The 25,693-nt window shown below is 36.3% G+C and overlaps 2 protein-coding genes across 8 annotated transcripts in view; both read right to left on the bottom strand.

The window, feature by feature from the left end:
• Nucleotides 1–13,862, bottom strand: part of LOC133528153 (uncharacterized) — a 39,688-nt gene extending 25,826 nt beyond the window's left edge. For 2 of the 4 annotated variants that reach the window (XR_009800961.1, XR_009800962.1), the window contains exons 1-6: nucleotides 13,064–13,850; nucleotides 12,867–12,929; nucleotides 12,717–12,788; nucleotides 9,477–9,542; nucleotides 6,679–6,914; nucleotides 3,110–3,176 (exon numbers count right to left, since the gene is read on the bottom strand). Coding sequence is in view for 2 of the 4 variants with exons in the window: in XM_061865414.1 (XP_061721398.1) it covers nucleotides 3,110–3,176; nucleotides 6,679–6,914; nucleotides 9,477–9,542; nucleotides 12,717–12,788; nucleotides 12,867–12,929; nucleotides 13,064–13,105 (546 nt within the window). In the remaining 2 variants the exon portion in view is untranslated. Of the gene's footprint in view, nucleotides 1–3,109; nucleotides 3,177–6,678; nucleotides 6,915–9,476; nucleotides 9,543–12,716; nucleotides 12,789–12,866; nucleotides 12,930–13,063 lie in introns of all 4 variants that reach the window. The other 2 variants (XM_061865414.1, XM_061865407.1) reach the window with 2 other exon arrangements.
• Nucleotides 13,863–14,299: 437 nt separating this feature from the next.
• LOC133528004 (uncharacterized) overlaps nucleotides 14,300–25,693 on the bottom strand; it is a 29,003-nt gene continuing 17,609 nt past the window's right edge. For 2 of the 4 annotated variants that reach the window (XM_061865257.1, XM_061865247.1), the window contains exons 11-17: nucleotides 23,991–24,003; nucleotides 20,878–20,915; nucleotides 20,311–20,353; nucleotides 16,277–16,462; nucleotides 15,576–15,593; nucleotides 14,921–15,028; nucleotides 14,300–14,427 (exon numbers count right to left, since the gene is read on the bottom strand). In XM_061865257.1, the coding sequence (XP_061721241.1) occupies nucleotides 14,404–14,427; nucleotides 14,921–15,028; nucleotides 15,576–15,593; nucleotides 16,277–16,462; nucleotides 20,311–20,353; nucleotides 20,878–20,915; nucleotides 23,991–24,003 (430 nt within the window). In that variant the 3' untranslated portion in view covers nucleotides 14,300–14,403. The remainder of the gene's footprint in view (nucleotides 14,428–14,920; nucleotides 15,029–15,575; nucleotides 15,594–16,276; nucleotides 16,463–20,310; nucleotides 20,354–20,877; nucleotides 20,916–23,990; nucleotides 24,004–25,693) is intronic. The other 2 variants (XM_061865255.1, XM_061865256.1) reach the window with 2 other exon arrangements.

The raw sequence follows: 25,693 nt of genomic DNA, 5'->3' as shown, positions 1-25,693 counted from the left end.
AATAGACAAAAGATTAGCCGTTCGGAGCCAGCTTCCACTCCGACCGATGAAGACACACCGGAGACGGAGACCCTGACCGACTCTCGGGAGTACTCGGGTCCGTGGGATCGTTACTCCTCGACAGCTTGCCACAAGCTGCCCTACGGATTAGGCAATATTATTATTATCTCTATTTGTTTTGGGTCTTAGTTTAGGTTTTTTACAATATGAATATAAAAGTAAAATATAAAAACACTTTCAAAAATATATAAACACATTATAAAAAACCTAATCTAGGGTGCTGCCGGCAGCGGGGCGGGGCCCAAGCTGCCGTTGATCAGTGCCACAGAGAGAGGAACCGACCTAATATACGCGCCGTGTCCAAGATTTCTGCATCTGACCCTTGATTCAGCCACCCCAGCGAGAATCTCTCTAGGTGTTGGTCGAGACTCTTCGCTGACACGACTATCGGAACAATAATTGTCGAGTCAACATCCCACATGGCGGTTATCTCGTTAGCCAAGTCTAGATACTTGTTGGCCTTGTCTTTCTCGGCTTTCACGAGATTCTCAGCATATAACTTCGTCCGCAATTGCACATACAAAACCCTCGGTTTCTCCGAAGGGGTCCCCGAATCGTAACCAGTTCAACCACGCTTGCAGGTCCACGTCGGGTTGCGTGAGGACCTTGTAGAACCGCCTGTGTAGCACCTTACTCTCCCATGCCGCCTTGCGATCCGCTGTACTTAGTACCACAGGTTTGTGCCAGTTCTCGTTTGCCAAGGAGAGCGGCGTGAGGTTCCTATCTACTGCCACCACATCACGATGCATCCCACTCTCGTTGTTAAGGAAATCATTCCTGAGATTGCACACCTCCCGGTTGTGAAGATTTTTGGCGTTTAGGAAGCCTCGACCTCCACACTTCCGTGGGATGTAAAATCTCATAACTAACGAGCGTGGGTGCAGCATACGGTGTGTGGTGAGCAGTAGTCGGACCCTCCGATCCAGGGCATCCAGCTCGGTCTGAGTCCAGCTTAGTATGCCAAAGGAGTATATGAGTAGGTGCATTTCCCAGGCGTTGAAGGTGCGCACTTTGTTGCCTCCTGACAAAAGACTTAAGGATACCGTGATACCGTCTAATACCCTCGTCCTCAATACCCAACGACTGTGACATACCAAGGTATTTGTAGGTTTCTGATTCAGAGATAGATTGTCTCAGAAAGTTGTAAATTTGTTGAATTTACAATCTTCCTCCGCTGTACGGTTATGCATATAACCGCACATTTATCGACACCAAACTCCATGTTGATGGCACTACTGAAGACTGCGGTAGTTTTCAATAGCACTTGGTTATTTGGTGCAAATAATTTGAGGTCATCCATGTACAGAAGGTGAGAAATGACTTCACCCTCTCTCCGAAGCAGGCAACCTAGTCCCAAATCCTTCAACAAGCTGCTGAGGGGATTCAGAGCTAGGCAGAACCACAGGGGACTCAGACTGTTGCCCTGAAAGATTCCTCGCTCAATCCTTATAAAATCCTGCGGGCCAGGGTGGTCATTCCCGCCTCCTGGTTTACGAAGGACTGTGGTCCACTGCCTCATACACGTGCTTAGGAAAGCTCTTAAGGCGGTATAAACTTTATACAGCTCTAAGACCCTCCCCAGAGGCCGAAGAAGGCCTATAATTCGGTACCTCATTCATGGTACCGAATTATAGGCCCTTTAGTACCACGGGACCCAACCAAAATATTGTATGCGACAATGTACGCGTTGATTTTTGCACTCAAAATTGATGTAAGGAGCTTGTAGAGTGTAGGCAAGCACGTAATGGGTATGTATGTAGTTCTTTGCTTCCGTAGTACCACCGAACTTATAGAGCAGGAAGGTGGCACCAGTTGTTAAGGAAGGTGGGAGAGTACCAAGCTCGAAGTCTTGTTGAAATTGTGCTGCTGGGCGTGTGTGCGAGCATCGGAACCATTTTAGCCAGAAGTTGTGCAATCCATCCGGCCCAGGACTTTTCCAGTTCTAGGCCGTGCGGATGGCAGAACTTACGTCATCGGGGCTGATGGTGACTGCCCCCATAGGTTCGATGGACTCGCAATCACGCTCGACAACACTCATCCTATAGACCCAATTTTCTGCAACAGCCAAAATGCCTGCTGCAACCGGTTCATTGATGTCTATTGTTGCGCCTGCGAACAGGTTTTAGCCGGCGCTCTACATGACATAAAAGCTCTCCAAGGGGCCTCTATGTGTTGGATCTATACCACCATGTAAGCAGGCTTACAAAGCAGGCGTTCAAAAGGCCGGGATTTATAGGCCCGTGAAATCCAAGGAGGTACAATAATACTGGCTATAAGTATGCTTAAAAGAGTTGATAAGTACCCTCAATTCCTGGAATACCATGGAATCATCAGAACTCCTAACCCCTTGAAAACCTAACTGCTTGCCAAACATGCGAAGAGAACAAATTGCCAAACGTGAACTATGCGTCGTTAAAGAGTTCCGTTCTGTTCATCATCAGTAGTTCCACTTCATCAAATGTCACTTTGTTGATGAAAATGCTAAGATCACTATATATATATATGCCTTTTACATTTGAGGAGTTCCTTCGATTCCTCATGGACCCCATCGTCAGAACTCGAACTTGTCAGAACGAAATGAACTTAAGATAAGCTCAGGAATGTGACCTTAAAACTAACGTAGTTTAAAAACATTGCGTTATTTTGCTTGCTAATGGCTTAACTTGCAAGATGTTTTTTTTTCTTTTTAGGGTTTAAGTTGAAAACGCATATTAACTCCTCGCCTATTCCAAATACGGAGTCCGACGTTCGAGTACGACTTTTGTAACGGATAAAATATTAGTGGTGATCCAGAGTTCTTTTTGGTCTTTTGGTTAGATTAAATGCTAAAAAATGTTTTTCTTGTCTTTGTTCTGATACCCTTTTTTGGAATTTGTTAAGTAGATTTGACACTTAACCAGGTGGTAAATTTGGCGAGCGTCCATTTTTGTTAATAATACTGTATGCTCGAATTTCGGGAAATCCTACAGTGAAATTTTTTTTTACATTTTCAGGACATATTTAAAGGTATGACAATAAATAATATAAATTGCCAAATTAATAGTTTTACCTCAGCGTAATCTGACAACATTCTTCTATTGCTGCTGTAAAGTATTCTACCACTTCTGCCGCCGTATCTGCAAAAGCAACAAGAATCGTTTAATGCCACTATTTAAAATAGAATAGAATATAATAGAATTTGTTTTATTCGTAAACACACAAACAGTAAATAATAGACAGACATAAAAGAGAACATAGTCAGAGTAAAGTGTCACGAAGTGGCCTAATCTCAGCATGTTGCTGGCGACTTCCAGCGCTGATCTTCCGATGAGACCATCGAGTGCGAAATAATCACGAAAGGTAACAGACAAAAGGAAAGAAACATAAAATAAACATGACGAACATACTTAACAATAAGTTTAAATAAAATTGCACGGACGAAACGAACGTACCAGTCTGTACCGGTCTGGTCGGATCGTATCGTGGCGCTGCATTTAAGTTTTCAAACATGACGTTTGAAACAAACACTAGGTTTCATACTGAACTGAATTGACCAGTACGATATTGATAAATTTTGGGGGTTCCTCATACTTAGAACTGAAACTGTGTGTGGGTGTGTGTGTGTGTGTCCGTGCGTGCGTGCGTGCGTGCGTGCGTGCGTGCGTGCGTGCGTGCGTGCGTGCGCGCGTGCTGCAGAGATACTTATCAATTTTATTCTTAATTGGATTATACAGATGAGCTGAGACTCTACTATACTGAATCTAGGCAAACCGTGACTTAGTCGGAGGTATAGGTGCAACATTTTGCTTACGTCTACCTATAGTTATGAGATTGGGGTCGTATAGTAAGGACTTATGTAATTTTTGAATTGATTGCAAGACAAATAGCTTTCTAATCGAAAGTAGTTCGGAAAATTTGTAAAGCTCTTCAGTTGGATATCTATAAAGTTTAAAATACATTAACTTAATTAAGCTTATTATACACACTAAACTCAATATCACGTGAAGTTTACACAATTTGTGATTTATGTGGGTACGATACGAAACCACGGTTGTTTAGAGAAACATGGGTAGTGGCTTGGACTAATAATTCTGCGGACGGAGTTTCGGTAAAACACAACTACGATTCCATCATCCACCAATTTCCTAGTATTTACGCGTGACACACAGCCATTGACAGTTATCTCTATGCCCTCATCCACCAATTTGCCGTCAGTCGGGTCGACATATCATTTGAGTAAATTGGTGGAAGAAAAATATAAAATATGCCGACATGCGTGGTCAAGTGTTGTAAGAATTATACAGATCGGACGAAAAAAAGAGATGGGATAACTTTTCATAGGTAAGTTTATCAATTATCATGTTATCGTACGTAAAATCACGATATTTTCGGTTCAATTTGTGCGGAACAGGAGTATGACCAGTAGGTTGAATAGGGTATTTTCCCGAAAGTCGGGTAATTGATGCCCTTCTTATTAAATCGTTATGTACATATAAGAGATTATTTAGGTAAATGGATAAATTATTGATTGTGAATTTTAAAATAAGTCGATATGGTAATTTCCCGAAAATAAGGAGATTAATGACGCTTTTGACTAATATTTGATAGTAAATCTTTGTTTGTTATGTATTTTTTTTTTGTTTAAAATCAGATATCTCTAATATCTTTTAACAATTGATTTCTTCTAATGTTAAATATTATGATTTTATACATTTTTGCACGCGGTGCATGTAATTTCAGTCCGTAGTTATTATGGTGCGCATGTGTTAAGACTTATAAAAGCGTATACCTACGTAGATATTTGTAAATTTAGTTTATTATATTTTTTAATATTTCAGGATTATTTATAAATTTATAAATAATTGATATTTATAAATTTTTAATCTTTGTTTATCATGTTTTCCGATCTACAACATATTTTTTGTTTAAAACTTATGGTTTTAAGATATGTTTTAAGTTAAATGTATAAATTAAAAAAAAAAAAACGTACTGATATCATTTCGATGCTAAATATTATTATTTTAAATAATGTTTGCATTAAGTAATTATGCAACATTACGCATTTTCGAGACCTATTCAATCAGGTACATATTTATTGTCAAACATAAAACAGTGAATTTTTTATTTATTTTAAAAATAATTGTTAAGGTGAATAAATAGGATTATTAACTTTAATAAAAAGGTTTTATTTCCAATTATATTTGTTCATTATTTAATTTATCATACTAGTAATCCAAATAGCATCTAGTGATAGTTTTAGCAGTTACGAATAATTCTGAATCAAGGCAAATAACTTGGTGACAAGTTATGACAAATTTATACAGTTAACTTAGTGTTATCAAGCAATATTGTGAATTTAAGGTAATAATGACTATTAATTCTGTTTCAATTGCTTGTTTACATAGCAGTGGGGTTTGCTTTTATTTACTCGGACATCTATTTTAACTCAGTATTTCCACACGTGCAATTACAATAAGATCACACGTATGTATTTTTAGAGTGTGAGTATCAGATGGCTGAGTACTTATGGTTTTTGTAAAGCAGGTATAAGTTGTTTTTGATGTGTTTAGCGTTAAAAGATTACATTTTAGCCAATTAGTTATTTTGCTTAGACCAATTTCGGCGCTATTGTAGACTTTATCCCAAGACTTCCCGTTAAACACTACAACCGTGTCATCTGCATATGAAAACACCTGTCCATCTTTTACAAGCATGTTAGTCAGATCGTTTATGTAAATCAAGAACAACGTCGGCCCCAGTACACTGCCTTGAGGAACACCATAAGATATGTCTGAGTCGTGGCTTACATCATTCTCAATTCTAACTCGCTGTTCCCGATTTTCTCTCATCAGATCCAAAGGTTTGCCCCTAATTTCAATCAGCTCTAATTTGTGCACAAGAGTGGTAATCGAGACGGTGTCAAAGGCTTTTTTAAGGTCTAAAAAGACTGCCATACACCGGTCGCCTCTATTTACATGCTTAATTATTAGTGAAGTGAGCGCTAGCACTGCATCCTCAGTAGACTTACTTTTTCTGAAGCCAAATTGGGAACTAGATAAAATTGTATACCGATTGCACTGGTAAAACCAGCGGGCAACGGGATCATCACATATCTACGCCATTATTATAATTATTATTATTTGGAGCCTGTCTTGTCCCACTGCTGGGCAAAGGCCTCCCCCCAATCTCTCCACTGATTTCTGTCTAGTGCTGTGTCTGGCCACACCTTCAAGAGGGAGCCCAGTTCATCCCGCCATCGCTGGTGAGGTCTGCCAGATCCCCGATTCGAGTTTTCGGGCTCCCACTCTGTAGTGACTTTGCCCCACAATTCATTCGGCATTCGGCAGACGTGACCGGCCCAATCCCATTTTAACTTGGCCGTTTTCCGAGCTACATCGACGATTTGTGTCTTGGAGTGCAGCGTGGTGTTCCGGACTTGATCCACCAATTTAACACCTAATATGCTACGCTCCATAGCTCGTTGGCAAACCCCGAGTTTGGACTTCTGAGCTTTAGTCAAAGACCAAGTCTGTGCACCGTATGTTAGAACTGGGAGTATGCACATGTCCATGAGCTTCCGTTTGAGTGATATCGGCAGATTACCTTACTAAGGTATAAAGTCAGTAATTCTTTACTCACCGAATACCTAGATTACTTGGGTTTCCGTAAATTCCTGCCCCGCCTGTTCCGATATCATGTTCGACGTGAGGAAACGTCACTGCTGACTTCAGCATCCCTAGCGTGGGCCTTAACAGCGTGTGTCCAGGTAGGATTGGCTCTGCGTCGGGAAGATGCCACTGGTTTGATGGGACACCAATCACACTCTCGCCTTCATATCGGTTGTATTCAAATAATCGTCTGTTTTTTAAATTGTTCTGTAATATTAGAAAACCATAATTAATTTCAATTAAGGGGATCCCTAACGCCAATGACCTGCAATCTGAATACCTAAGTTTTCTAATGTTTTTTGTAGCTTATCATATTAACAGCAACAGCTGTGAGCAATATAATATACCATATTTACTTCAAAGTTCACTGTCTTCGGGATATTTGGCATCAAAGTTGAAAAATTTTAGGCCAAAAAACTTTTGTGTTCATTAGTTTAAAATTAAAATCTCTGACCAGTTTTTAGAGACATAGACGTTCGTCCAAATATGTAGATTTGCTACATGTAAAATCCTTCACAGCATTTTTTTAGACAATGTTTAAAAAAAATAAGTGTTCGTTTCTTTAAAATCCGGCAGACCAAAATGGAGATAAAAGAATGAAGAACCGATAGCCATTTGTCTTATAATTCTATCTATAGTAAAAATGTAGGAGTAACGACTCAAAACTAGTAAAAAATCGATGAAAACCGCAGGTAGCCTATAGAAATACCGTTCTCGATACATTCTCCAACAAGGAAGTGTTTTAATTGAATATGTTTAGTGTGATTGTCATATTCATATTTGGGGTTGTGTGTGTGACCTAGTCCATAAGATGGCAACTTCGAACAGGTGAACCCGATGCCAGATACCTCTTCGTTTGTAGATTCGACAGGACACATACAAACAATGTGTTTGGAAACGTATAGTGGAGCCGTAACCACGTATAGTACGATGAATTTTATCGACAAATCACCCCCCATACCTATGTTTTTTCTCAATCATTTTAAAAATGCACCCCTTCAAAGTTTTATGGCGCCAAACACGACTGCACTTGGTTAATGTACCATTATCTGTCCATTTACCTATCGAACATTTAAAAAATAAAAATTATTCGATAGCTTATGAATTAGGGCATAAATTTTAAGCATACATGTTACAGAGAACTTTCCAAAATTACTCGTGAATTAATAACAAAGGTAACAATTGTCGTTAAGTAATTAATTTTTTTACATTTTATCTTTTTTTTTCGAAAACGAGGTCGTACTATTTTTATTGTTAAATGATAGTACAGAAAATCAACTATAAGTTGATATCAAGATAATAGCCCTAGTTAAAACATTTCACAAGTTACATGAGTCCAAACAAGACCTTCTGTAATGTGCGTCGAACTAAGTTGCTTAATTTAATTTTTTTCAATTTTTTAGAACTAAGTTAATGCTCATCACAGAAGGTCTTCTTCAATTGCTCAAAGTTTAACTGGAAGAGATCCCTGAAAGGGATAAGTTCGCCTCTGTACAAATGATGTGTGTTCTTTCCAGCGATTGATAAGTTCTTTCCTGTTTTATGTTTCTTTTTGTACAATTAAGCGTTTTACTACTACTACTACTAAAAACTCTTATTAAAACAAAGTACCAATACAAATGTACTAAAAACTATATTTCACAAAAGATATTCTCATAACATAATATTCATGATAAATATTTCGCGATGACTCTATATTTACCCGTCGGCATCGACTTCAATCGTTTTTCGAATCTGTCACAAGTTAGCACGCACTATCTCACTGCATTTCGTCCCAAATTTGCACGATAACTTTTTACGATACTTCAAATTCTTGATTTTGTTTTGAAAGCTATATTGTTTTTTTTTGGCAAGAAATCCGTTAAATTCGCCTGACACCACGCTTGAACGGAGTTTGCTGTGATGAATGGAGCTCCGTCGTGTTGGAAACAATAGTAGTCGCACCCAAACAGGGCATGTTTTTTTCAAGACTTGATTTATAGTTCTCTGCATCGATTTTTTACCCATTTGATGATGATTATTGACAAATGGTCGTAAATGGTCAAACAATGAATTAATTAATTAATAAAAAGTGCCTACCTCTACTAATAAATTCAGATCACTATTTGTGTAAACCATACATTAATTAAAAATATGTTCTTAGACCCTCAAAAATTTATCAAATGAAGTATTACGTTTTTGTTATAAAAACATTGTATTTTCTAGAATCTTCCATCAGCTGTGAAACGAAATGGGCATTCGCTCCGTGCATGACTCTGTGGCTACCTGCTCGGCTCACACTCTATCAGCGGCATGCAACCATGGCTATAACCGCGAAAATCGAAGTTCGTCAATTGCGGGCATTTTTCTCTGTCACCCTAATTACGGGGTATCTCACTAAGAGAGTAAAAGAGAAAGATCCCCGCAATTTGCGAATTTCGATTTTCGCGGTAGGCCCCCTGAAGCGCCTGAATCACAACTCTGGCGCCGCCCTAGTGGTGTGGGACATATTGGTTACTAGCTTCTGCGCGCTACTTCGTCTGCGTGCGATGATGATGATTATTGATAAAAAGTTTAGTGATTAATCTAAAACTCCTTTAAAAAGATGGTTTTAAAATATGACTGAAGAATAACATTTGCCATCTGATAAATATATCGGAGCGTACAATTTCTTCGCAAATATCTGAACAAAGCCTACAAAGACGGTTATAGTGTTCACATATTTTGAGCATCTTGGCTGCTCCGATACATCTGATGGCCACTATTCATTCGGTTTCTGTGCATACTTACTTTTGGAACTACATGAATAAAGTAACCCATCGGAGAGTCTTGTTTTCCAAGACCCTCTTTGAAATACTGAAAAAAAGAAAATGAGTTATGAATTGTGTCACTAAAATATCTCTGTCACAATCACTGTAATTAGCCATTACGACATACTGTACCAGGACCGGTATGGTCTTTTAAACAGCATTTACTAAAAAAAGTTCTTTTAGTTCCTTGTAATTGCGACGTGGATCTAATTTTACGTCTATATAGTTTTGTTGGAGAAAACATAACTACGACTTAAGGTGTCGATAGTCATTATATAGAAAAAAAAGTAAAATATTTAAAAAAATGTGCTTTACAAAATCATGTATCAATTATGCATGAGTAAATTAAGAAGGGTCGAATAAATTATCTCGGTTATTCGTGTCTTAACTCATGATATACAATATTTATTCCAATAAATTGTTAACGATACTTGTGTTTGGAGTATAAGACAGGGATGGACTAGAGTAGTCACATCACCCGACGTCGCTGGCTGGCTGGGTGTTTTGAGACATTTGTCGCCTAGTCTATCCCTGGCTTACAAATTATACGAGGGTTGCTATTTATATTTCGGGGTTAGAAAAAAACTAGTGCCGCCATCTGGCAACTAACGTTTCTGCATTATAGTTTAAATTGGTTGCATATGAGTTCTGTTTTTAGGGTTCCGTAGCCAAATGGCAAAAAACGGAACCCTTATAGATTCGTCATGTCCGTCTGTCTGTCCGATTCTGTCACAGCCACTTTTTTCCGAAACTATAAGAGCTGTACTATTCAAACTTAGTAAGTGGATGTATTCTATGAACCGCATTAAGATTTTTACACAAAAATAGAAAAAAAACAATAAATTTTGGGGGTTCACCATACTTAGAACTGTAACTCAAAAAATCTTTTTTCATCAAACCCATACGTGTGGGGTATCTATGGATAGGTCTTCAAAAATGATATTGAGGTTTCTAATATCATTTTTTTCTAAAATGAATAGTTTGCGCGAGAGACACTTCCAAAGTGGTAAAATGTGTGTCCCCCCCCCTCTAACTTCTAAAATAACAGAATGAAAAATCTAAAAAAAATATATGATATACATTGCCATGTAAACTTCCACCGAAAATTGGTTTGAACGAGATCTAGTAAGTAGTTTTTTTTTAATACGTCATGAAATTAAAAAAAAATCTTTTTTTTCCTCATACCCATACATGTGGGGTATCTTATGGATAGGTCTTCAAAAATGATATTGAGGTTTCTAATATCATTTTTTTCTAAAATGAATAGTTTGCACGAGAGACACTTCCAAAGTGGTAAAATGTGTGCCCCCCCCCCCTCTAACTTCTAAAATAACAGAATGAAAAATCTAAAAATAATATATGATATACATTACAATGCAAACTTCCAACGAAAATTGGTTTGAACGAGATCTAGTGAGTAGTTTTTTTTATTACGTCATAAAATTAAAAAAAAAAATTTTTTTCGTCAAACCCATACGTGTGGGGTATCTATGGATAGGTCTTCAAAAATGATATTAGGTTTCTAATGTCATTTTTTTCTAAACTGAATAGTTTGCGCGAGAGACACTACCAAAGTGGTAAAATGTGTGTCCAAAGTGGTAAAATGTTGAACGAGATCTAGTAAATAGTTTTTTTTAATACGTCATAAAGGAACCCTTCATGGGCGAGTCTGACTCGCACTTGGCCGCTTTTTTATTTATTCTGTCAATCGAAAATATACCTAGTGCTTGGCGCGTTCAATTACGTGTATGAGTAAATAGCAGTGCATCGATGAATTTAATTCTACTTATGTAAGTGAGTTTAACCGCCTGTACTGTTTTATTTTTATAGTTAGAAGGGTATGCGCCATATATACTTAAAGATTATTTATTTAGTTTTTGAATAAAATGTGTTTCAAAGGCCTATCGCCCATGCTGACGTAATGATAGGGAATTAAAGAGAATGTGGAAAAGTGGTTCAATTGACCCCATAGGTGTGTAAATTGAAACACTATGTGAGGACGTTTGAAACACCATCATATATTCGGCAAAATGAGCGAAATTTTAGAATTTTTACTCTCCCTCCCTTACTGTATAACAGTGTAAAAAGTAACTGAGGACCGACGCCTTTAATGATTGCGTAAATGCCGACACCGCACAAGAACACAGTAGGGTTGATACAGACTGTTACACAACTACCCAGTACCCTGTAAGTAGTACCGGGCTACAAATAATGGCGATGTATGCAGCTCGAGTGCGCGCTAATAATATAACTTTTTATTGTCTGAGGATACGATTTCAGTTTCATTCACTTGTCAGAATTAGTCTATCATCTTTTAAAAAGCCATAATGCTTTTACTGAATAGTGTGAGTAGTATATTATTTTGTGTATAACATTTTTTCTTGACAGTTTCAAGTTTTATTTGCAGGATTTCTCTTAATCCTCGTTTTTTTCGTAATTCTGTTTTTACCATCATAATCAAGCAATTATAACGATTAATTTACTGTATATATTACATGTATACATTCAACTTGACTAAGGGGCCCAAACGCTTAAGAAAATCGACGATCTCCTTTGAATGGCTTCTCAACATTGCCGCGTCGTTCGCGGGCTCGAGCGCTATTTATTGATCCTGTAGGGCTAAGATGGTCGGCTCTTTATCATTTGTCACCATGTCTGTCCCGTTCTGACAAGTATGTAAGTGCGAAAGTGACGGGCATAGTGACAAGTGATAAATATGGAACCATGCTGCCACTGCTGGACTCAAAAATGGCTCGCCGCGTGGCCCACGTAGGTATAGCGTCATATGCGTAGTTATTGAAGTTTTCGTGACATTTGACTTGTTTCAATAATCTTTCTACACTATCTTTGCATTGACATTTAGCGGCAAAAAAATTGTTCGTGTTAGGTATCTAACACTTAACCACGGTGCTCAAAAATAGGCTCGCGTTTGTACGGACATGCTTATAAATACATAAGCGGGGCTTCAGAACATCATGTTACCACATGTGTGTGTGTGTGTGTGTGTGTCAAGCATAACTATCTCGTAGGAACATTAAAAGTTGCTGTGGCTGATGGAAACAAATCAGTTTTACCGAATCCAAAGAGTGTAATTATAGAAGAATATCAATGAAAACAATGAAACCGTTTTTGTTAATAATAAAAATGTTCATCATTTCTGATCCCGAAATATAAATGTAATATAATACACTAACACATAGCTGGTATAAATTGTATATACCTTGTGAACTTTGTTTCTTAAATCATTCCATACTCTTTTCTCTGATTGTATATTCTGTACTGTATCAAAACGCTGCAAAAAAGAAAGCTAGTAATCAGTTTTTATTCAAACATGACAGTGATAAATTTTCACTATTTTTAGATTCTCTACCTTTGAGACATCCTGGTGAAACAGAGTAAATAATGATTCTGTTGAGTACACATGCACAAATATCTGAAAAATACATGTATTGTTTATTATGTCTCGCATTGTGTGGTAGGTAATTTATAATAAGAATATTCCGAAGAGCTAATGTATGAGTACGTAAACATTAGTGCACAAAAATAAAACGAGTTTATATGACTTACATTTAACAAAATTATAATTTCGGCCTGCGTAACCATTTTCATTTGGCTTCTATTACATCTGCCAATTTATTTTTATGTCCCGAATTCAAGAAGCAATCCAAGTTTTCTCATTATTTTTTATGGTAGGATTACAAAGTCAAAAGTCCATGAAATTGATTGAGTAAACTAGTATTCTTTATTCTTGGTAATGAAATTTAGGGTAACCACGATAAATAGTTACTTATTTGAGTGACAAGAGAGTAAAGTAAGTAAAATACAAAATGAAAGAAGAGCCCCACTAAAAATAGGGCGAAAACCCTACAATTGTCCCGTTCCCGATCCCTTTCCTGATCAATTTCTCATTCCTATTGCCGTTTCGGTACACATATCCATTTATATTCCCGTACCTTTTTTCGTTCTAATTATTACCTATTACGAAAAACTAAAAAAAATGAATATGAATATTTACATTCTCGCGGTCATTACGTTCCGGTCCTGGCTTATACTTTTAACTAATTATAAGGCAATTACGCATTGTAGACAAATGTTTTTGCTATAGAAGAATATAATGATAATTATAAAACAGGGTCAAGGGCAAATTTCCTTAGGGAAATTGTAATAAGTCTGCATTTTGTAAAATACCTTATGACAATAGCAACGCTGTTTGCAATTTGGTTTTTCGTAAATAACTTCCTAATTAACTAAAGATCCCTTTTTTAGTTTTTCGTAAATAACTCGTAAACGGTGGCCCACAGCAAAAAATGTTCTCGTACATACGCAAATAATCCATATAAAATTGCCTACAAGAAAGATTTGACATATTTTTCTCTAGGATCAATATTTAAAAAGATATTCAAGGGGAAAGTTAATTACGGTATTTTTTATTTTATTTTCGTAAATAACGCGGGGAAGCTTATACATGAATTATTTGGTCTTCGTTTGGTGAGCTACTAGGGGTTGGACAGACAAGACCACGTGGGATAATGGGGTGCTCTAATTCGGTTTTGGGTGACGTTGAGGATGGTGATGTGATAGGTACAAAAGTGATTGAAGTGATTGATAAAACAGCAAAACATGGTCACCCTTAGACAACCATTACGTTTTCGTTGACACTACTGAGCGCACCAAAACTTTCCTTCGGTAATGTGCATAACGTTTCACGTTTGTAACATTACCACGCTGTTTGTAAAAGGCAGAATCTTACAGTTTGACTGCTATATAGATAATAATAATAATAATAGAAGGTAAACAAATATATATCTGTCTATAATTATTTATTAGGATCAGAAAGTCAGACAAGCACTAATTTCGATGGCATCCAACTTGACCCGCAAAATCTCTTGCGCTAAATCAGTAGTAATTTAGCCGAATGGTATAAAATCGTCCTGAAATGATAAAAATACATAATTACTTATATGCCGAATCAATGCAATGGCCGAATAAGATTAAATTTAAAGCAAGAGTGTATTTATAATAACTTATATTGTGGTTTCTTTTAGTTGTTATAGCGTTGCTTGTATAATGAATCAACAACAACCGTTGTTCGATGCTGAAAAATCATTCGAGAAGGTAGTTGTGAAATACCTGTAAATTGCTAACTGACATTTTATTTTTTCTTTCCACGCTCCCGTCTACCACCCCACCCCTCGGAGTCCGGTCAGACATAACAAAATCAACTTGTATATTATGAAAAATATCTCTCATATGGTATGATGATATTACACTTAAACCCTGAACATAGAGGATTATTATAATACAAGGAATGTAGCTGCAAAGTACTGGCTAATTCTTCGATAAAGATATGCACAGAAAAGTAAGAAACATTAAAATAGCCTGAGATGACATCCCTCACGGCGCGCGATACAGGCGCTAACTTACTTGGTTAAAATACCACCATTTTCTGGAATAAAATAATTCGGGTGCAGTTGCTCCGTAGGTAACGAACCGAGGTGCGTAGGGGTTAACATTTATGTGATCACCGGTCATCTGCAAAAACTTAAGAGTTTACACTAGACTCTGACCATGCTAACTTTGCACACTCTTAGCAGTAAGAATGCATACGTATCCCTTTAAGCTCCATACACATAGTACTTGGCATGAAAACTTAGGATGGTCCAACTCTAATAGTCAATTGCCTCATGTAAAAATTACGTGATATTAATATAATTTAATAAGGAACAGTCACACTTAGGTAAAATGACGCTTCCACGTGAACATGATACCAATTAATACATAGCGTATGGGAGTTGTTATTGATTCTAGCTTAAATTTTATAGGTCACACAGCAAAACTCAGCGCTCAGGTTCGAAAATAAGTTCATATTTTTAAAAGGCGGATATTACTTTGACTAAAAGTGTTTACCAGGCCCTCTCTCAGTCGCCTAGTGTTATATCATGTTGGGCAGGTGTTTCTAAATTTATTTATTAAAACTTTATTGCACTATATAACAAATAAAGTACAAATGGCGAACTTAATGCCTAAAGGCATTCTCTACAAGTCAACCATTAGGATAAACAGAAACAGTAGTACGTACAAATCTAGTTTTATAAATCTAAAAAGAGCATAACGAGAAGTGTTATTATTATTATTAATCGTATGGCATGCACAGTTGAAGGACAATCAAAGTATGGCCTTGAGGTTGTCAAGCCAGGTAATCAGGTCAGGAGTGACGGAGACCAAATCTTATGCGTTTCCTGGATATTAACAACATCAATCCCACGAGAAGTGTTAAAAGTCATGCACTTATTACTCTTTGTAACCCCAACAGCATATGTGTACTGTACTGCCAATTCTTTTTGTCCTAAAATTTTAATCTACGCTGATAAGAGACTATTGTCAAATACGGTTACGAAAGCTTAACATTTCTTATAGGAGGAAATTATTTGCCTTCCATTAATCACTTTACAATACTAGTAAGGTTAATGAGGATATAAATATTTATTTTATGACTAGAAGACAACAAAACCATGCAGTGATGATAGGCTTGACTACATAAAAAACATAAAAAATACAGATTAATTACTTAATGGTCACATGACTCAATCACATCACACACAAACGTTTAATTTCAAAGATAAGCTTCCCTTCAAGACGGACGGTACGTCGTCCGTCGTTTCATATACGTGCACAAATGTCATTTGTGCTGGTATCGTTCATAATTGTACCTTGTGTACTTGCATTAATACTATTATGAAATGCCTAGTAGACAAAAATACCTGGCCTTGCCCTTATTACCTTATGATTCCAAACGTAATTTTGTAGGTATCGATTTTTGTGCACCGTGTAAGGATTTTGGACGTTAAATTCGAAATCCGAAGATGCTGTGTCAAAATTGTCATCAGAATCACTGTCATTAGTGTTTGTTCTTCGAGTATTGGTTAAACCTGGGAGGTAACCCAAGTCGTCTGATGATTCGTCTCTCTGAAATGTTTTGTAACTTTTTAAGCGTTATTTAAACTAACACCGGATCATCAAAAAGGGTCAGGCAGTCAGACCTATCATCTTAAAAATTTGAGCCCCGGTATAAGATACCGTAGTTTTATTTGACGGCTGAAAAATCAGACCTATCATCAACAGTCACTCTCAAAAAATTGTACATGTAGAACATAATCGGTGCATGATATGGAAGATCATGTCGACTAGCGACCAAAAGATGTCGTAATTTCGCCTAACTTGCGTATCATCACCATTTTTTCCAAAAATCACACAATTTCATACGATGTGTGTTGATTAGCGGAATCATGAAAAAATAATAGGTAGGGGTTGCAATTTTGGCAATTCCAATACACATGAATTATATATTTTCAGAAAGATAAAAGATCCAGCTTTTGTTTTATGTAAGATTTAACCATTTAAAAAAGAAAAATAAATAAACAGAGATCAGAATCACCTTGAACAGGTCGCGTATTTTGTGCATGTTTTTTTTATAACATTTTTCCGAATATTAGGTACATAGAATTATGCAAAATTGAGACAGCAAGTTACGTTAAGTTATATTGTTAGTAATTTAGCATTAAATAATCTTTCAACCCAAATAGATTGATAGGATACTCTTTATTGGCACACCTCAGTAAAAAGAATAAATAATAAGAATAATAAAACCGGCCAAGAGCATGTCGGGCCACGCTCAGTGTAGGGTTCCGTAGTTACTCTTCCGTCACAATAAGCTAAACTGGAGCTTAAAGTATAGTAAATTGTTAACCAAGGGATGAAACGGTACCTTTCACACAAGTTAAACAAATAGGCAAATTTGCATAATCAGTAGGTACCTAATTAAAGTAAGTCTTTTTACTATGAAGGGAAAACTTTTTACGATAACTCAAAAACAGCTAAACTGATCATGTCCGCTATAGTTTTTATTTAATGTCTTTCTTAAGCTCTACTTCCACGATTTTTTTCATATTTTTTGGACCTATGGTTCAAAAGTTAGAGGGGGGGGGACACATTTTTTTTTCTTTCGGAGCGATTATCTCCGAATATATTTACTTTCTCAAAAAATGTTTCTTCAAAACCCCTATTAGTTTTGAAAGACCTTTCCAACGATACACCACACTTTAGGGTTGAAGCGAAAAAAAAATTTTTTTTTGATTTTATTGTACGACTTTGTCGGCTTTATTGATTATATATCCATGCCAAATTTCAGCTTTCTAGCACTAACGACCACGGAGCAAAGCCTCGGACAGACAGACAGACAGACAGACGGACATGGCGAAACTATAAGGGTTCCTAGTTGACTACGGAACCCTAAAAAGGGCTCTGTACCTATAGCTTTTTTATCAGTCCATATCTTTTTGTCAGATCTTATGACCTAAGTATTTAAAATTAACAGTATCTCATTTCATCATAAACACAGAACTGCTAATTATTGTATTTTTAGCATTCACACACACTTAACATACCTAAACTCAGTCACAAATGTCAGTAGATTCGGAATATTACAGTAATTTAACAAAGGGGGCGCGACGCATTTAATGATTTTTGTTGGGAAAAAGAATTAGAAATTAATATTTACTCGTAATACTTATTAAATACATTGTAAAGTCACTTAGAACCAACCTATATTCTCAGATGTTAATTGTTACGTGCTCGTGTCATCCACAACACCTGTTTTGAATAAATTTTGGCTAGTGACAGTGCGATTGACAGCGATTAGCTGCGCCCAAACTTACGACCTATTAGTAGTGTGCCCGTCTGTAAAAAGGTGTACCAAGTCATCTAAGACTTCCAAATACAAAACATTCCATAGGTAAGTCAAATTCATTATTTTGTTTAAAATTATTCCTTTTCCACGGGGTTCATGTTATACTGGTCAATATGGTTGTACTGAGCGGCAACGAAGTACGCCCGTCCCTTTTCGTCAACTTGAAAATGCAATGTGCTATCCATGTCACGTAAACGAATAGTGATGGGACGATTATGGTTTCATCAGTTGCGGAAAGTTCGTGCTTTCGTTCGTACCGTATTGTGCCATTTTAAAAAATATAACAGAAATTTGTGATTCATTTTTATTTTTAATTAAGAATAATTAATATGTAGTTCAGTTATTTAGTTGGTAGTTTATCTTAGTAGAATGAATTTACCACAATAATTACAAGTATGTATTCGTTACAAGTTTGCAGTGTACAAATGTGACTTTTGTGAAAGCGTATCCAAAAATTGTAATGTTACAACTACAAATATGTAACAATTGATTTAGCTTTTTTGATATTGAAGGTAGTTAATTACATTAATTATAATTATACAGTTTATTTTTGGAGAAATCGCGAAACGTCTGGTTGACGTAACTGGTGACCGAAGAGCTGGCGGCTTCCTCGCACAACGTATCAGTATTGCGATACAACGAGGAAATGCCGCCAGCATCCTTGGTACAATGCCTCAAGGGCCTCTTTTAGATATAAGCTAGTTATAGTATTCATCTGTATATATCCATTATGTATATTGTTATTGTCAATAAATAGATTTATTATACAGTGATCTATATACGAGCAGCTACGTACCTACCTAACAACTGACATTACAATGGACTTGCAAGCTAAACTGACCATTTTAGACCTCATAACTAACCGCACCCCGCACGGAGCTAGTCCATCGTGCATTTACATTAAAAAATTCTAAATTCGGTCCTTAAACTACCATAACATTAATAGAATGATATCCGTGTCAATAAACATAACCAACTTCATTTTACGTGGAGCATTAATGATAGTCTGACATTAAAATCCGTTATAGTCAAAGTAAAAATTTATACGTTCCCTAGAAGTCAAAGTCCAAGTAAAATTTATACGTTCAGAATCAATTGTAAGATGTCCTAGGACATATCCTAGGAAATTTACATGAGATCCAGCCAGGAGACTGACGCATCAACATTGTGATGGGTTGGTTTGAACGGACGTACCTTAAGATCAGCCGATTCTAAAACTAAGTTTAATCTACGTGTCTTTATAATGGAATGAGACACTGCTGAGTGTATGTTTAGATTTGGATGTAATATTTTTTAATGTTCGCGCTAATATCAACACATCTTATGAAACTGTTTGTAGTTTGGGTGAAAAGGTGAAAATCTATAATTTGTGCACACTCACATCATCTTTTGGTCGATAGGTAATCGGCATCCCCTCCGTAGACTACACCTTAAGGGATTTGGATATGCTTGCAGATTCCAATAGTTGTCATTTTCAAAGAGGTATTTTAAAGCTTCTTCGTGGTAGGTAGACGGTCTCAATTTGTTCTGATTATGATTTAGTTAAATATATGGTTATTCCGTAAATAAAACGTTCGCCTACAATGATAAAGACAATAAAAATCTTTATTGCAACTTTGAATTATTATAAAACCGGGCTTTCAAAGTAGGTTTCCCTGTGCCTTAAGAACCATGATACATGTTACTTTCTTACTCCGATTGGGTATCTAAGACACTATAGACAGTTACTCAGACACTATAGATATAATTAGATGGCTACATAGAAAACATGTATAGCTCAGGAGTCAATATTCAGCTCATCCATAAAAATATAGGTACCGAATATATTAGATTCACCATTCCCTCAGGCGGCCGCTCATAAGTATATTTACTTATAACTAGGGCTATCCATGTTAAATAGCAAAATACATTTTTTTAACTTTCGTATGCGGTGTCATAATTTTGCTATAGAACAACTTACTTTGAATAAAGTCTAAAGGGATTGGTCGTTGGACCTACGAATACGGGGGATAAGGCATGCAACATGTATGTAACGTTTTTATAGTCGAACCTTTAAATTTAATGTTACCTGGTTTACGTTGGCATAGTACTGCTGGAATGGATTAATACTACTGAAAAAAAAAAGAAAAAAATATTGTAGAGAAGTAAACCATAAGTAGGTACCTACACTCAAACACTACTTGTTTAAGATGTGCCAGACATACAGTGGTAAACATACTTTGTGCGACAATGGCAATGGCGCTAACAGTGCACACACAGCTACAAGACTAAGAACTCACTACAGACTTAACAGTGGCAAAGGGTGAAAGTACCACAATAAACACCAATTTCCAATGTGAATATGACATTAATAGTGGCACTTTGTGCACTTTAAAAGCGGCCTTCAAAGTTAGTTATTTCACGATGGATATCGAAGATCGATTATAATTAATAGAAATATCTGAAGCTTTTTTAAAGTAAAGTAATGAAAATGGTCAGAGACGATTATTGGTATCCTCGCAAGCATTTATTTCTAAGCATCTAGTACTAGTTCACTGAAACACTTACAGTTACATTAATAGTGACCGTAATCCTTAGTTAGGTACCAACTATATCCTATTTTTTCCTATATAATTCACGTAGTAGGTATACTTACGTTTTTAATTTTCTGCGTGGATTTCTATAAAACACCACCTGAAAATGATATTTTTTAAGCATCTATTTTACCTAATGTCATAGAGAAAGAGTTTTTGTAAAGACTATATATGTGTAAACTATTGTTATTATTAACCTTATTATAGCCTCAACTTGAGTAATTTACTTTTAAAATGTTCTACTATTATATTTACCATTTTGTTTCTAATGAGTAGTATATATTAACATCCCTTAAAAAATCACACTTTTCTGTTAAAATATAAGCTTGTTTCTATACTTTTGACCGGGAGTGTATATATTTTGCATACTTCTGAAATGTATTAACAACTAATTCATCGTGTAACTCTTAACGCACTCAAACATGTTGAAATTATCAAACGTTCTGTTATCCTACACGTTGCTTAAATAATGTATTAGGCATTATTATTAAATTATTAAGAGCAGGTAAGCTCTAAATCTAACTTGTAAACACGGCCGAATTGTTGAAGCAGGTAAGAAAACACCTATGACGTATAAGTTAATATTTCCCTTGTGGCAAATATACATATATCTTGGAGATACCTCCTTAAATCTAACTTGAGTTCACTTGTGTGCATAAATTTGCGATATTTGTACCTTTTTTCCAACATAACAAAAGAAAGGTTTCGATATTTATATAAGAACTCTATATTTTCCAACTGTTTTATATTTTTGTTTATACATTCTGTATTTATTTACTTTCTGGTTGTCTTTCCATTCATCGCAGTCTTCTCAACACTTCAAAAAACAAAAACGAATCTTTTGTTGATATATTATGACTTTTTAAAGTTTTTTACTTTGTTCTGTAATTGTTTAATGCCGTTGGAGTTGACAGTATTAGCCGGAAAATGATTCTTCCTCTTCTTGATCTCTTAGTCCCTATGATCACTCATATTCTTAATAGCTCTATTTCCTCTGGCATTTTCCCTTTCGCTTGGAAAGACGCTGATATTATCCCCCTTCCCAAAAAGTCTAATCCACCTTCTTTCTCAGACTATAGGACCCATATCTATTCTTTCTTTTCTCTCGAAGGTACTTGAGCGTCTAGTACTGCAGCAGCTAACGTCCTTCTTAAACAGGTATGAGCTCATGAATCCGTACCAATCTGGTTTTCGTTCCGGTCACAGTACAGTCACAGCCCTTGTGAAGATTATTGATGATATTCGGGCCGGAATGGACAACCGTAGACTCACTGTACTATCGCTGTTAGATTTCAGTAATGCATTCCACACAGTTGATTTTGATGTGTTACTTGGCGTAATGCGTTCTCTTAATATTTCTCCCTCGGCCATTGATTGGTTTCATAGCTATCTTGAAGGCCGTCGGCAACGCGTAAAAGTAGATTCCTCTTGTTCTTCGTGGTGCAGCACGCTGCCCGGTGTACCGCAAGGTGGCCTGTTGTCTCTTCTCTTATTTTCAATGTTTATATCCCAGTGTGCACTTAGTGAACTCTTTCAAACTATTAGCTCCACAAACCGGGACTTGGAATGCATCTCCAGTTGGATTAAATGCTATGGACTGAAAGTGAATCCGGTTAAAACGCAGGCCATAATATTAGGTAGTCTTCAACTGACTTCTCGGATTGACTTTCACAGCTTGCCAGCCATAGTGTTTGATGGCGTCTAGGTTCCTTATTCAACTCAAGTAAAGAATCTCGGTATTCTAATTGATCGTACACTTTCGTGGATACCGCAGGTTAGTGAGATTAGCAGGAAATTATTTGCTTCGTGGGGATCACTTCGTAGAGTTCGTAACTTCTTGCCGCTTGCCACCAAAATTGCTCTTGCACAATCTCTTCTTCTTCTCATATTAGATTACGCCGATATTTGTTACCTGGATATTACGGAAGATCAGCTTAACAAACTCGAGCGCTTACAAAATGTCTGCATAAGGTTCATATTTGGCCTACGCAAGTACGACCACGTCTCCGTATTTCGTACCCAGCTTAAGTGGCTTCCCATTCGTCATCGTCGCAACTCTCACATTCTCACCCTTCTTTATAATATTCTCTTCAACCCCATCACTCCCCCACACCTTAAAGAGCGTTTTAAGTATCTCTCATCTACGCGGTGTGCGGAGAAGCATCTCCTTGCTCCTCCTTCTTCTTCGTCAAAATTTTATAATAACTCCTTCACTTTTCGGGCTGTTCGTTTGTGGAATGCTTTGCCGTTGGAAATAAGATGCGCAAAATCCCTTCCCATATTTAAAAGCTTTTTAAAATCACATTACCTCTCGCTGCCTTAACCTGCCTTTTTGTGTGTATATATATATATATGTATATTATGTATTTATTATATTTGGTATTTTAATGTATTTATAAAACTTTATATTTTTATGCATGATATGTGATACTGTTCTAATATCTACGTAAACTCATATTGGCACTACCCATTCATTGTTATAAGTTATTGTTTCCTGCTACCCAAAGGTTGTCTGGAACTGATCGCTTTTTAGCGATAAGACGGCCTGTTGTTACCTAATTGTAATTTGATAGATAGATAGATAAAATCTTTATTCAACCACAACTTACATTCTTTGTGACACAAACAAATAACAAGAGAAAAAGAAAATTGACAAGAGACAAAAGAAAAAGTAACATACAATTTGACACTAATATCAATAATTACGTCAATAATCAAATGTATTACGTGTCTTATTTTTAGATTAATAGAGATATTAGTAGAGGGTCATGTGTTGTGGTAAAGAATAGGCGCTGACTCAGCATAAATGCTGCGGAGACCACAGCGCTGATCTTCCGTCAGAACCTTAAAACCTACACTAATAAACGACCAGTGCAGCACTAGTCAATGTACTTATATGTTACTAATTTGTGTTCTCTTTATTTTCTCCTCTCGATATGTGGTGTACAATAAAGAATATTTATTATTATTGTTTAAAGCTCGTTGTCATGAAAATGAATTGATGAATTGATGCTGGCAAAAATGGCGAGTTTGACGGTATATGTCTATACATTGACTGCTAAAATTATAACCCTCTCTTTTAACATTGCAAGTAGTTGGGTAAAAATGAGCTAAAAATATTTACCTTTTCCGTGGCTAGTAACCTAATGGTTCCTTTTATAAATACGATACTCACAACAAGCGGTTTCCTGAAACAAAATAAAAAATACTTTTTTATATCTCGGTTGATATTGTCATTTTTAAGACAACAATAACATTATTATCTTGATTCACAAATAGCACATGCATTAAATGTTGATCGTTACTAGTAGTTGTAACTAAGTTTCGTTGCTCGAATTAAATGAAATTATTGAATCTAATTCGTGGATATTACCTACACAATAAAGGTTTTATTAGTCTTCCTCCTTCTAATCTTAAAGTTTATTGTATACAAACAATAAAAGCTTGTAATAACATACAGCAATTCTTTTTCAAACTGTTGTCTGTTAATTCCATCGGATTAGGTATAAATAGGCATTACATGACGAAAAGTAAATACTTAACAAAGCGCTCTCAAAAATGTAAACACATACAGTTTTCATGTTTGTACATTTGTGGCACTTTAGGGACCAAACGCGTGCACCGACTTTGTAGCATCTTATAGCGCCGCGTGTAAAGCCACCTAACTGTAGTCCAGTTTAGAGCAACTATGGTCCACAAGTTCAATACGTACTTAAGGACCCATTATTTTCAGTTGATGAATATTTTCTTTAATTTATAAATATATAGATTATTTTCTTGTATAACTTCTGAACTAATTATTCTTAAATTATATTAAATTATTAGAGATTCTCACAATTAGCCCTTTCATTCAAAATTTAACACGATTTAGTTTGCAAAACTATGTATTTTAATTTTCTCATTTACCCACCAAAAGTGCCTCCTACACTTAGGAGAAAAACTGTCCCAATAGTAGCATATGGATGTGTGTATGTTTAAAATTAATTTGTTTATGTTACATTTCCGCCTTTGGGTCCTAATCTTATATATGTGTGCCAAATACCTACTTAATTCGGCCAGTAGTTTCAGAGCAAATAGGCTGTGGCCGACGGACAAACAGACAGTCAGACAGTTATTAGTTAGTAGTTCTTTGATAAATAAAATAAAAAATATAGATCGTGTTATTCACGAAGACGCATGCCTTGACTCGTAATATCATGTTATTAAAGGTTAAATTAGATAAATCTGCGCGTCATCATAGATGTCACAAACTATAATTGGTTTCGAACTATTAGTTACCGTCGGAGACACAAGTATTTATTTACGGAATACGTAGAAAAATAATCTACTTTTAATTTGGAATGTCACCGAATGTGGGGTTATTCCGAAAACACCTACCTAATCTCTAAAACTGTTCCCTTTTTTTGGGGTTTCGTACCCAAAGGGTCAAACGGAACCCTATTAGTGAGACTCCGCTGTCCGTCCGTCCATCCGTCTGTCACCAGGCTGTATCTCATGAATCGTGATAGTTAGCCAGTTGAAATTTCTACAGATTATGTATTTCTGTTGCCGCTATGACAACAAATACTAAAAACAGATTAAAATAAATATTTCTTTCCAATCTCGAGGTTCTCATCCAATCACCGAAGTTCAGCAGCGTCGGGCGGGGTCAGTACTTGGATGGGTGACCGTTTTTATAGACAATGGTACGGAACCCTTCCTGTGCGAGTCCGACTCGCACTTGGCCAGTTTTTCTTTAGAGGTACGGATCCCTAAAAGATACATCCACTATAAGGTAATTGAAATTAGGTTGGTTAGAATTATCTCCATAACTTTTCAAAGAAATGTAGAGACGTTGACATTTTTTTTATCAAAAATAAAATTGTAACAAATATGTAA

Source organism: Cydia pomonella, chromosome 1 (genome assembly GCF_033807575.1).
Source record: "Cydia pomonella isolate Wapato2018A chromosome 1, ilCydPomo1, whole genome shotgun sequence".
Classification (NCBI taxonomy): Eukaryota; Metazoa; Arthropoda; class Insecta; order Lepidoptera; family Tortricidae; genus Cydia; species Cydia pomonella.
The sequence above is the reverse complement of the archived record's forward strand: the minus strand, read 5'-3'. Positions and strand labels throughout refer to the sequence as shown.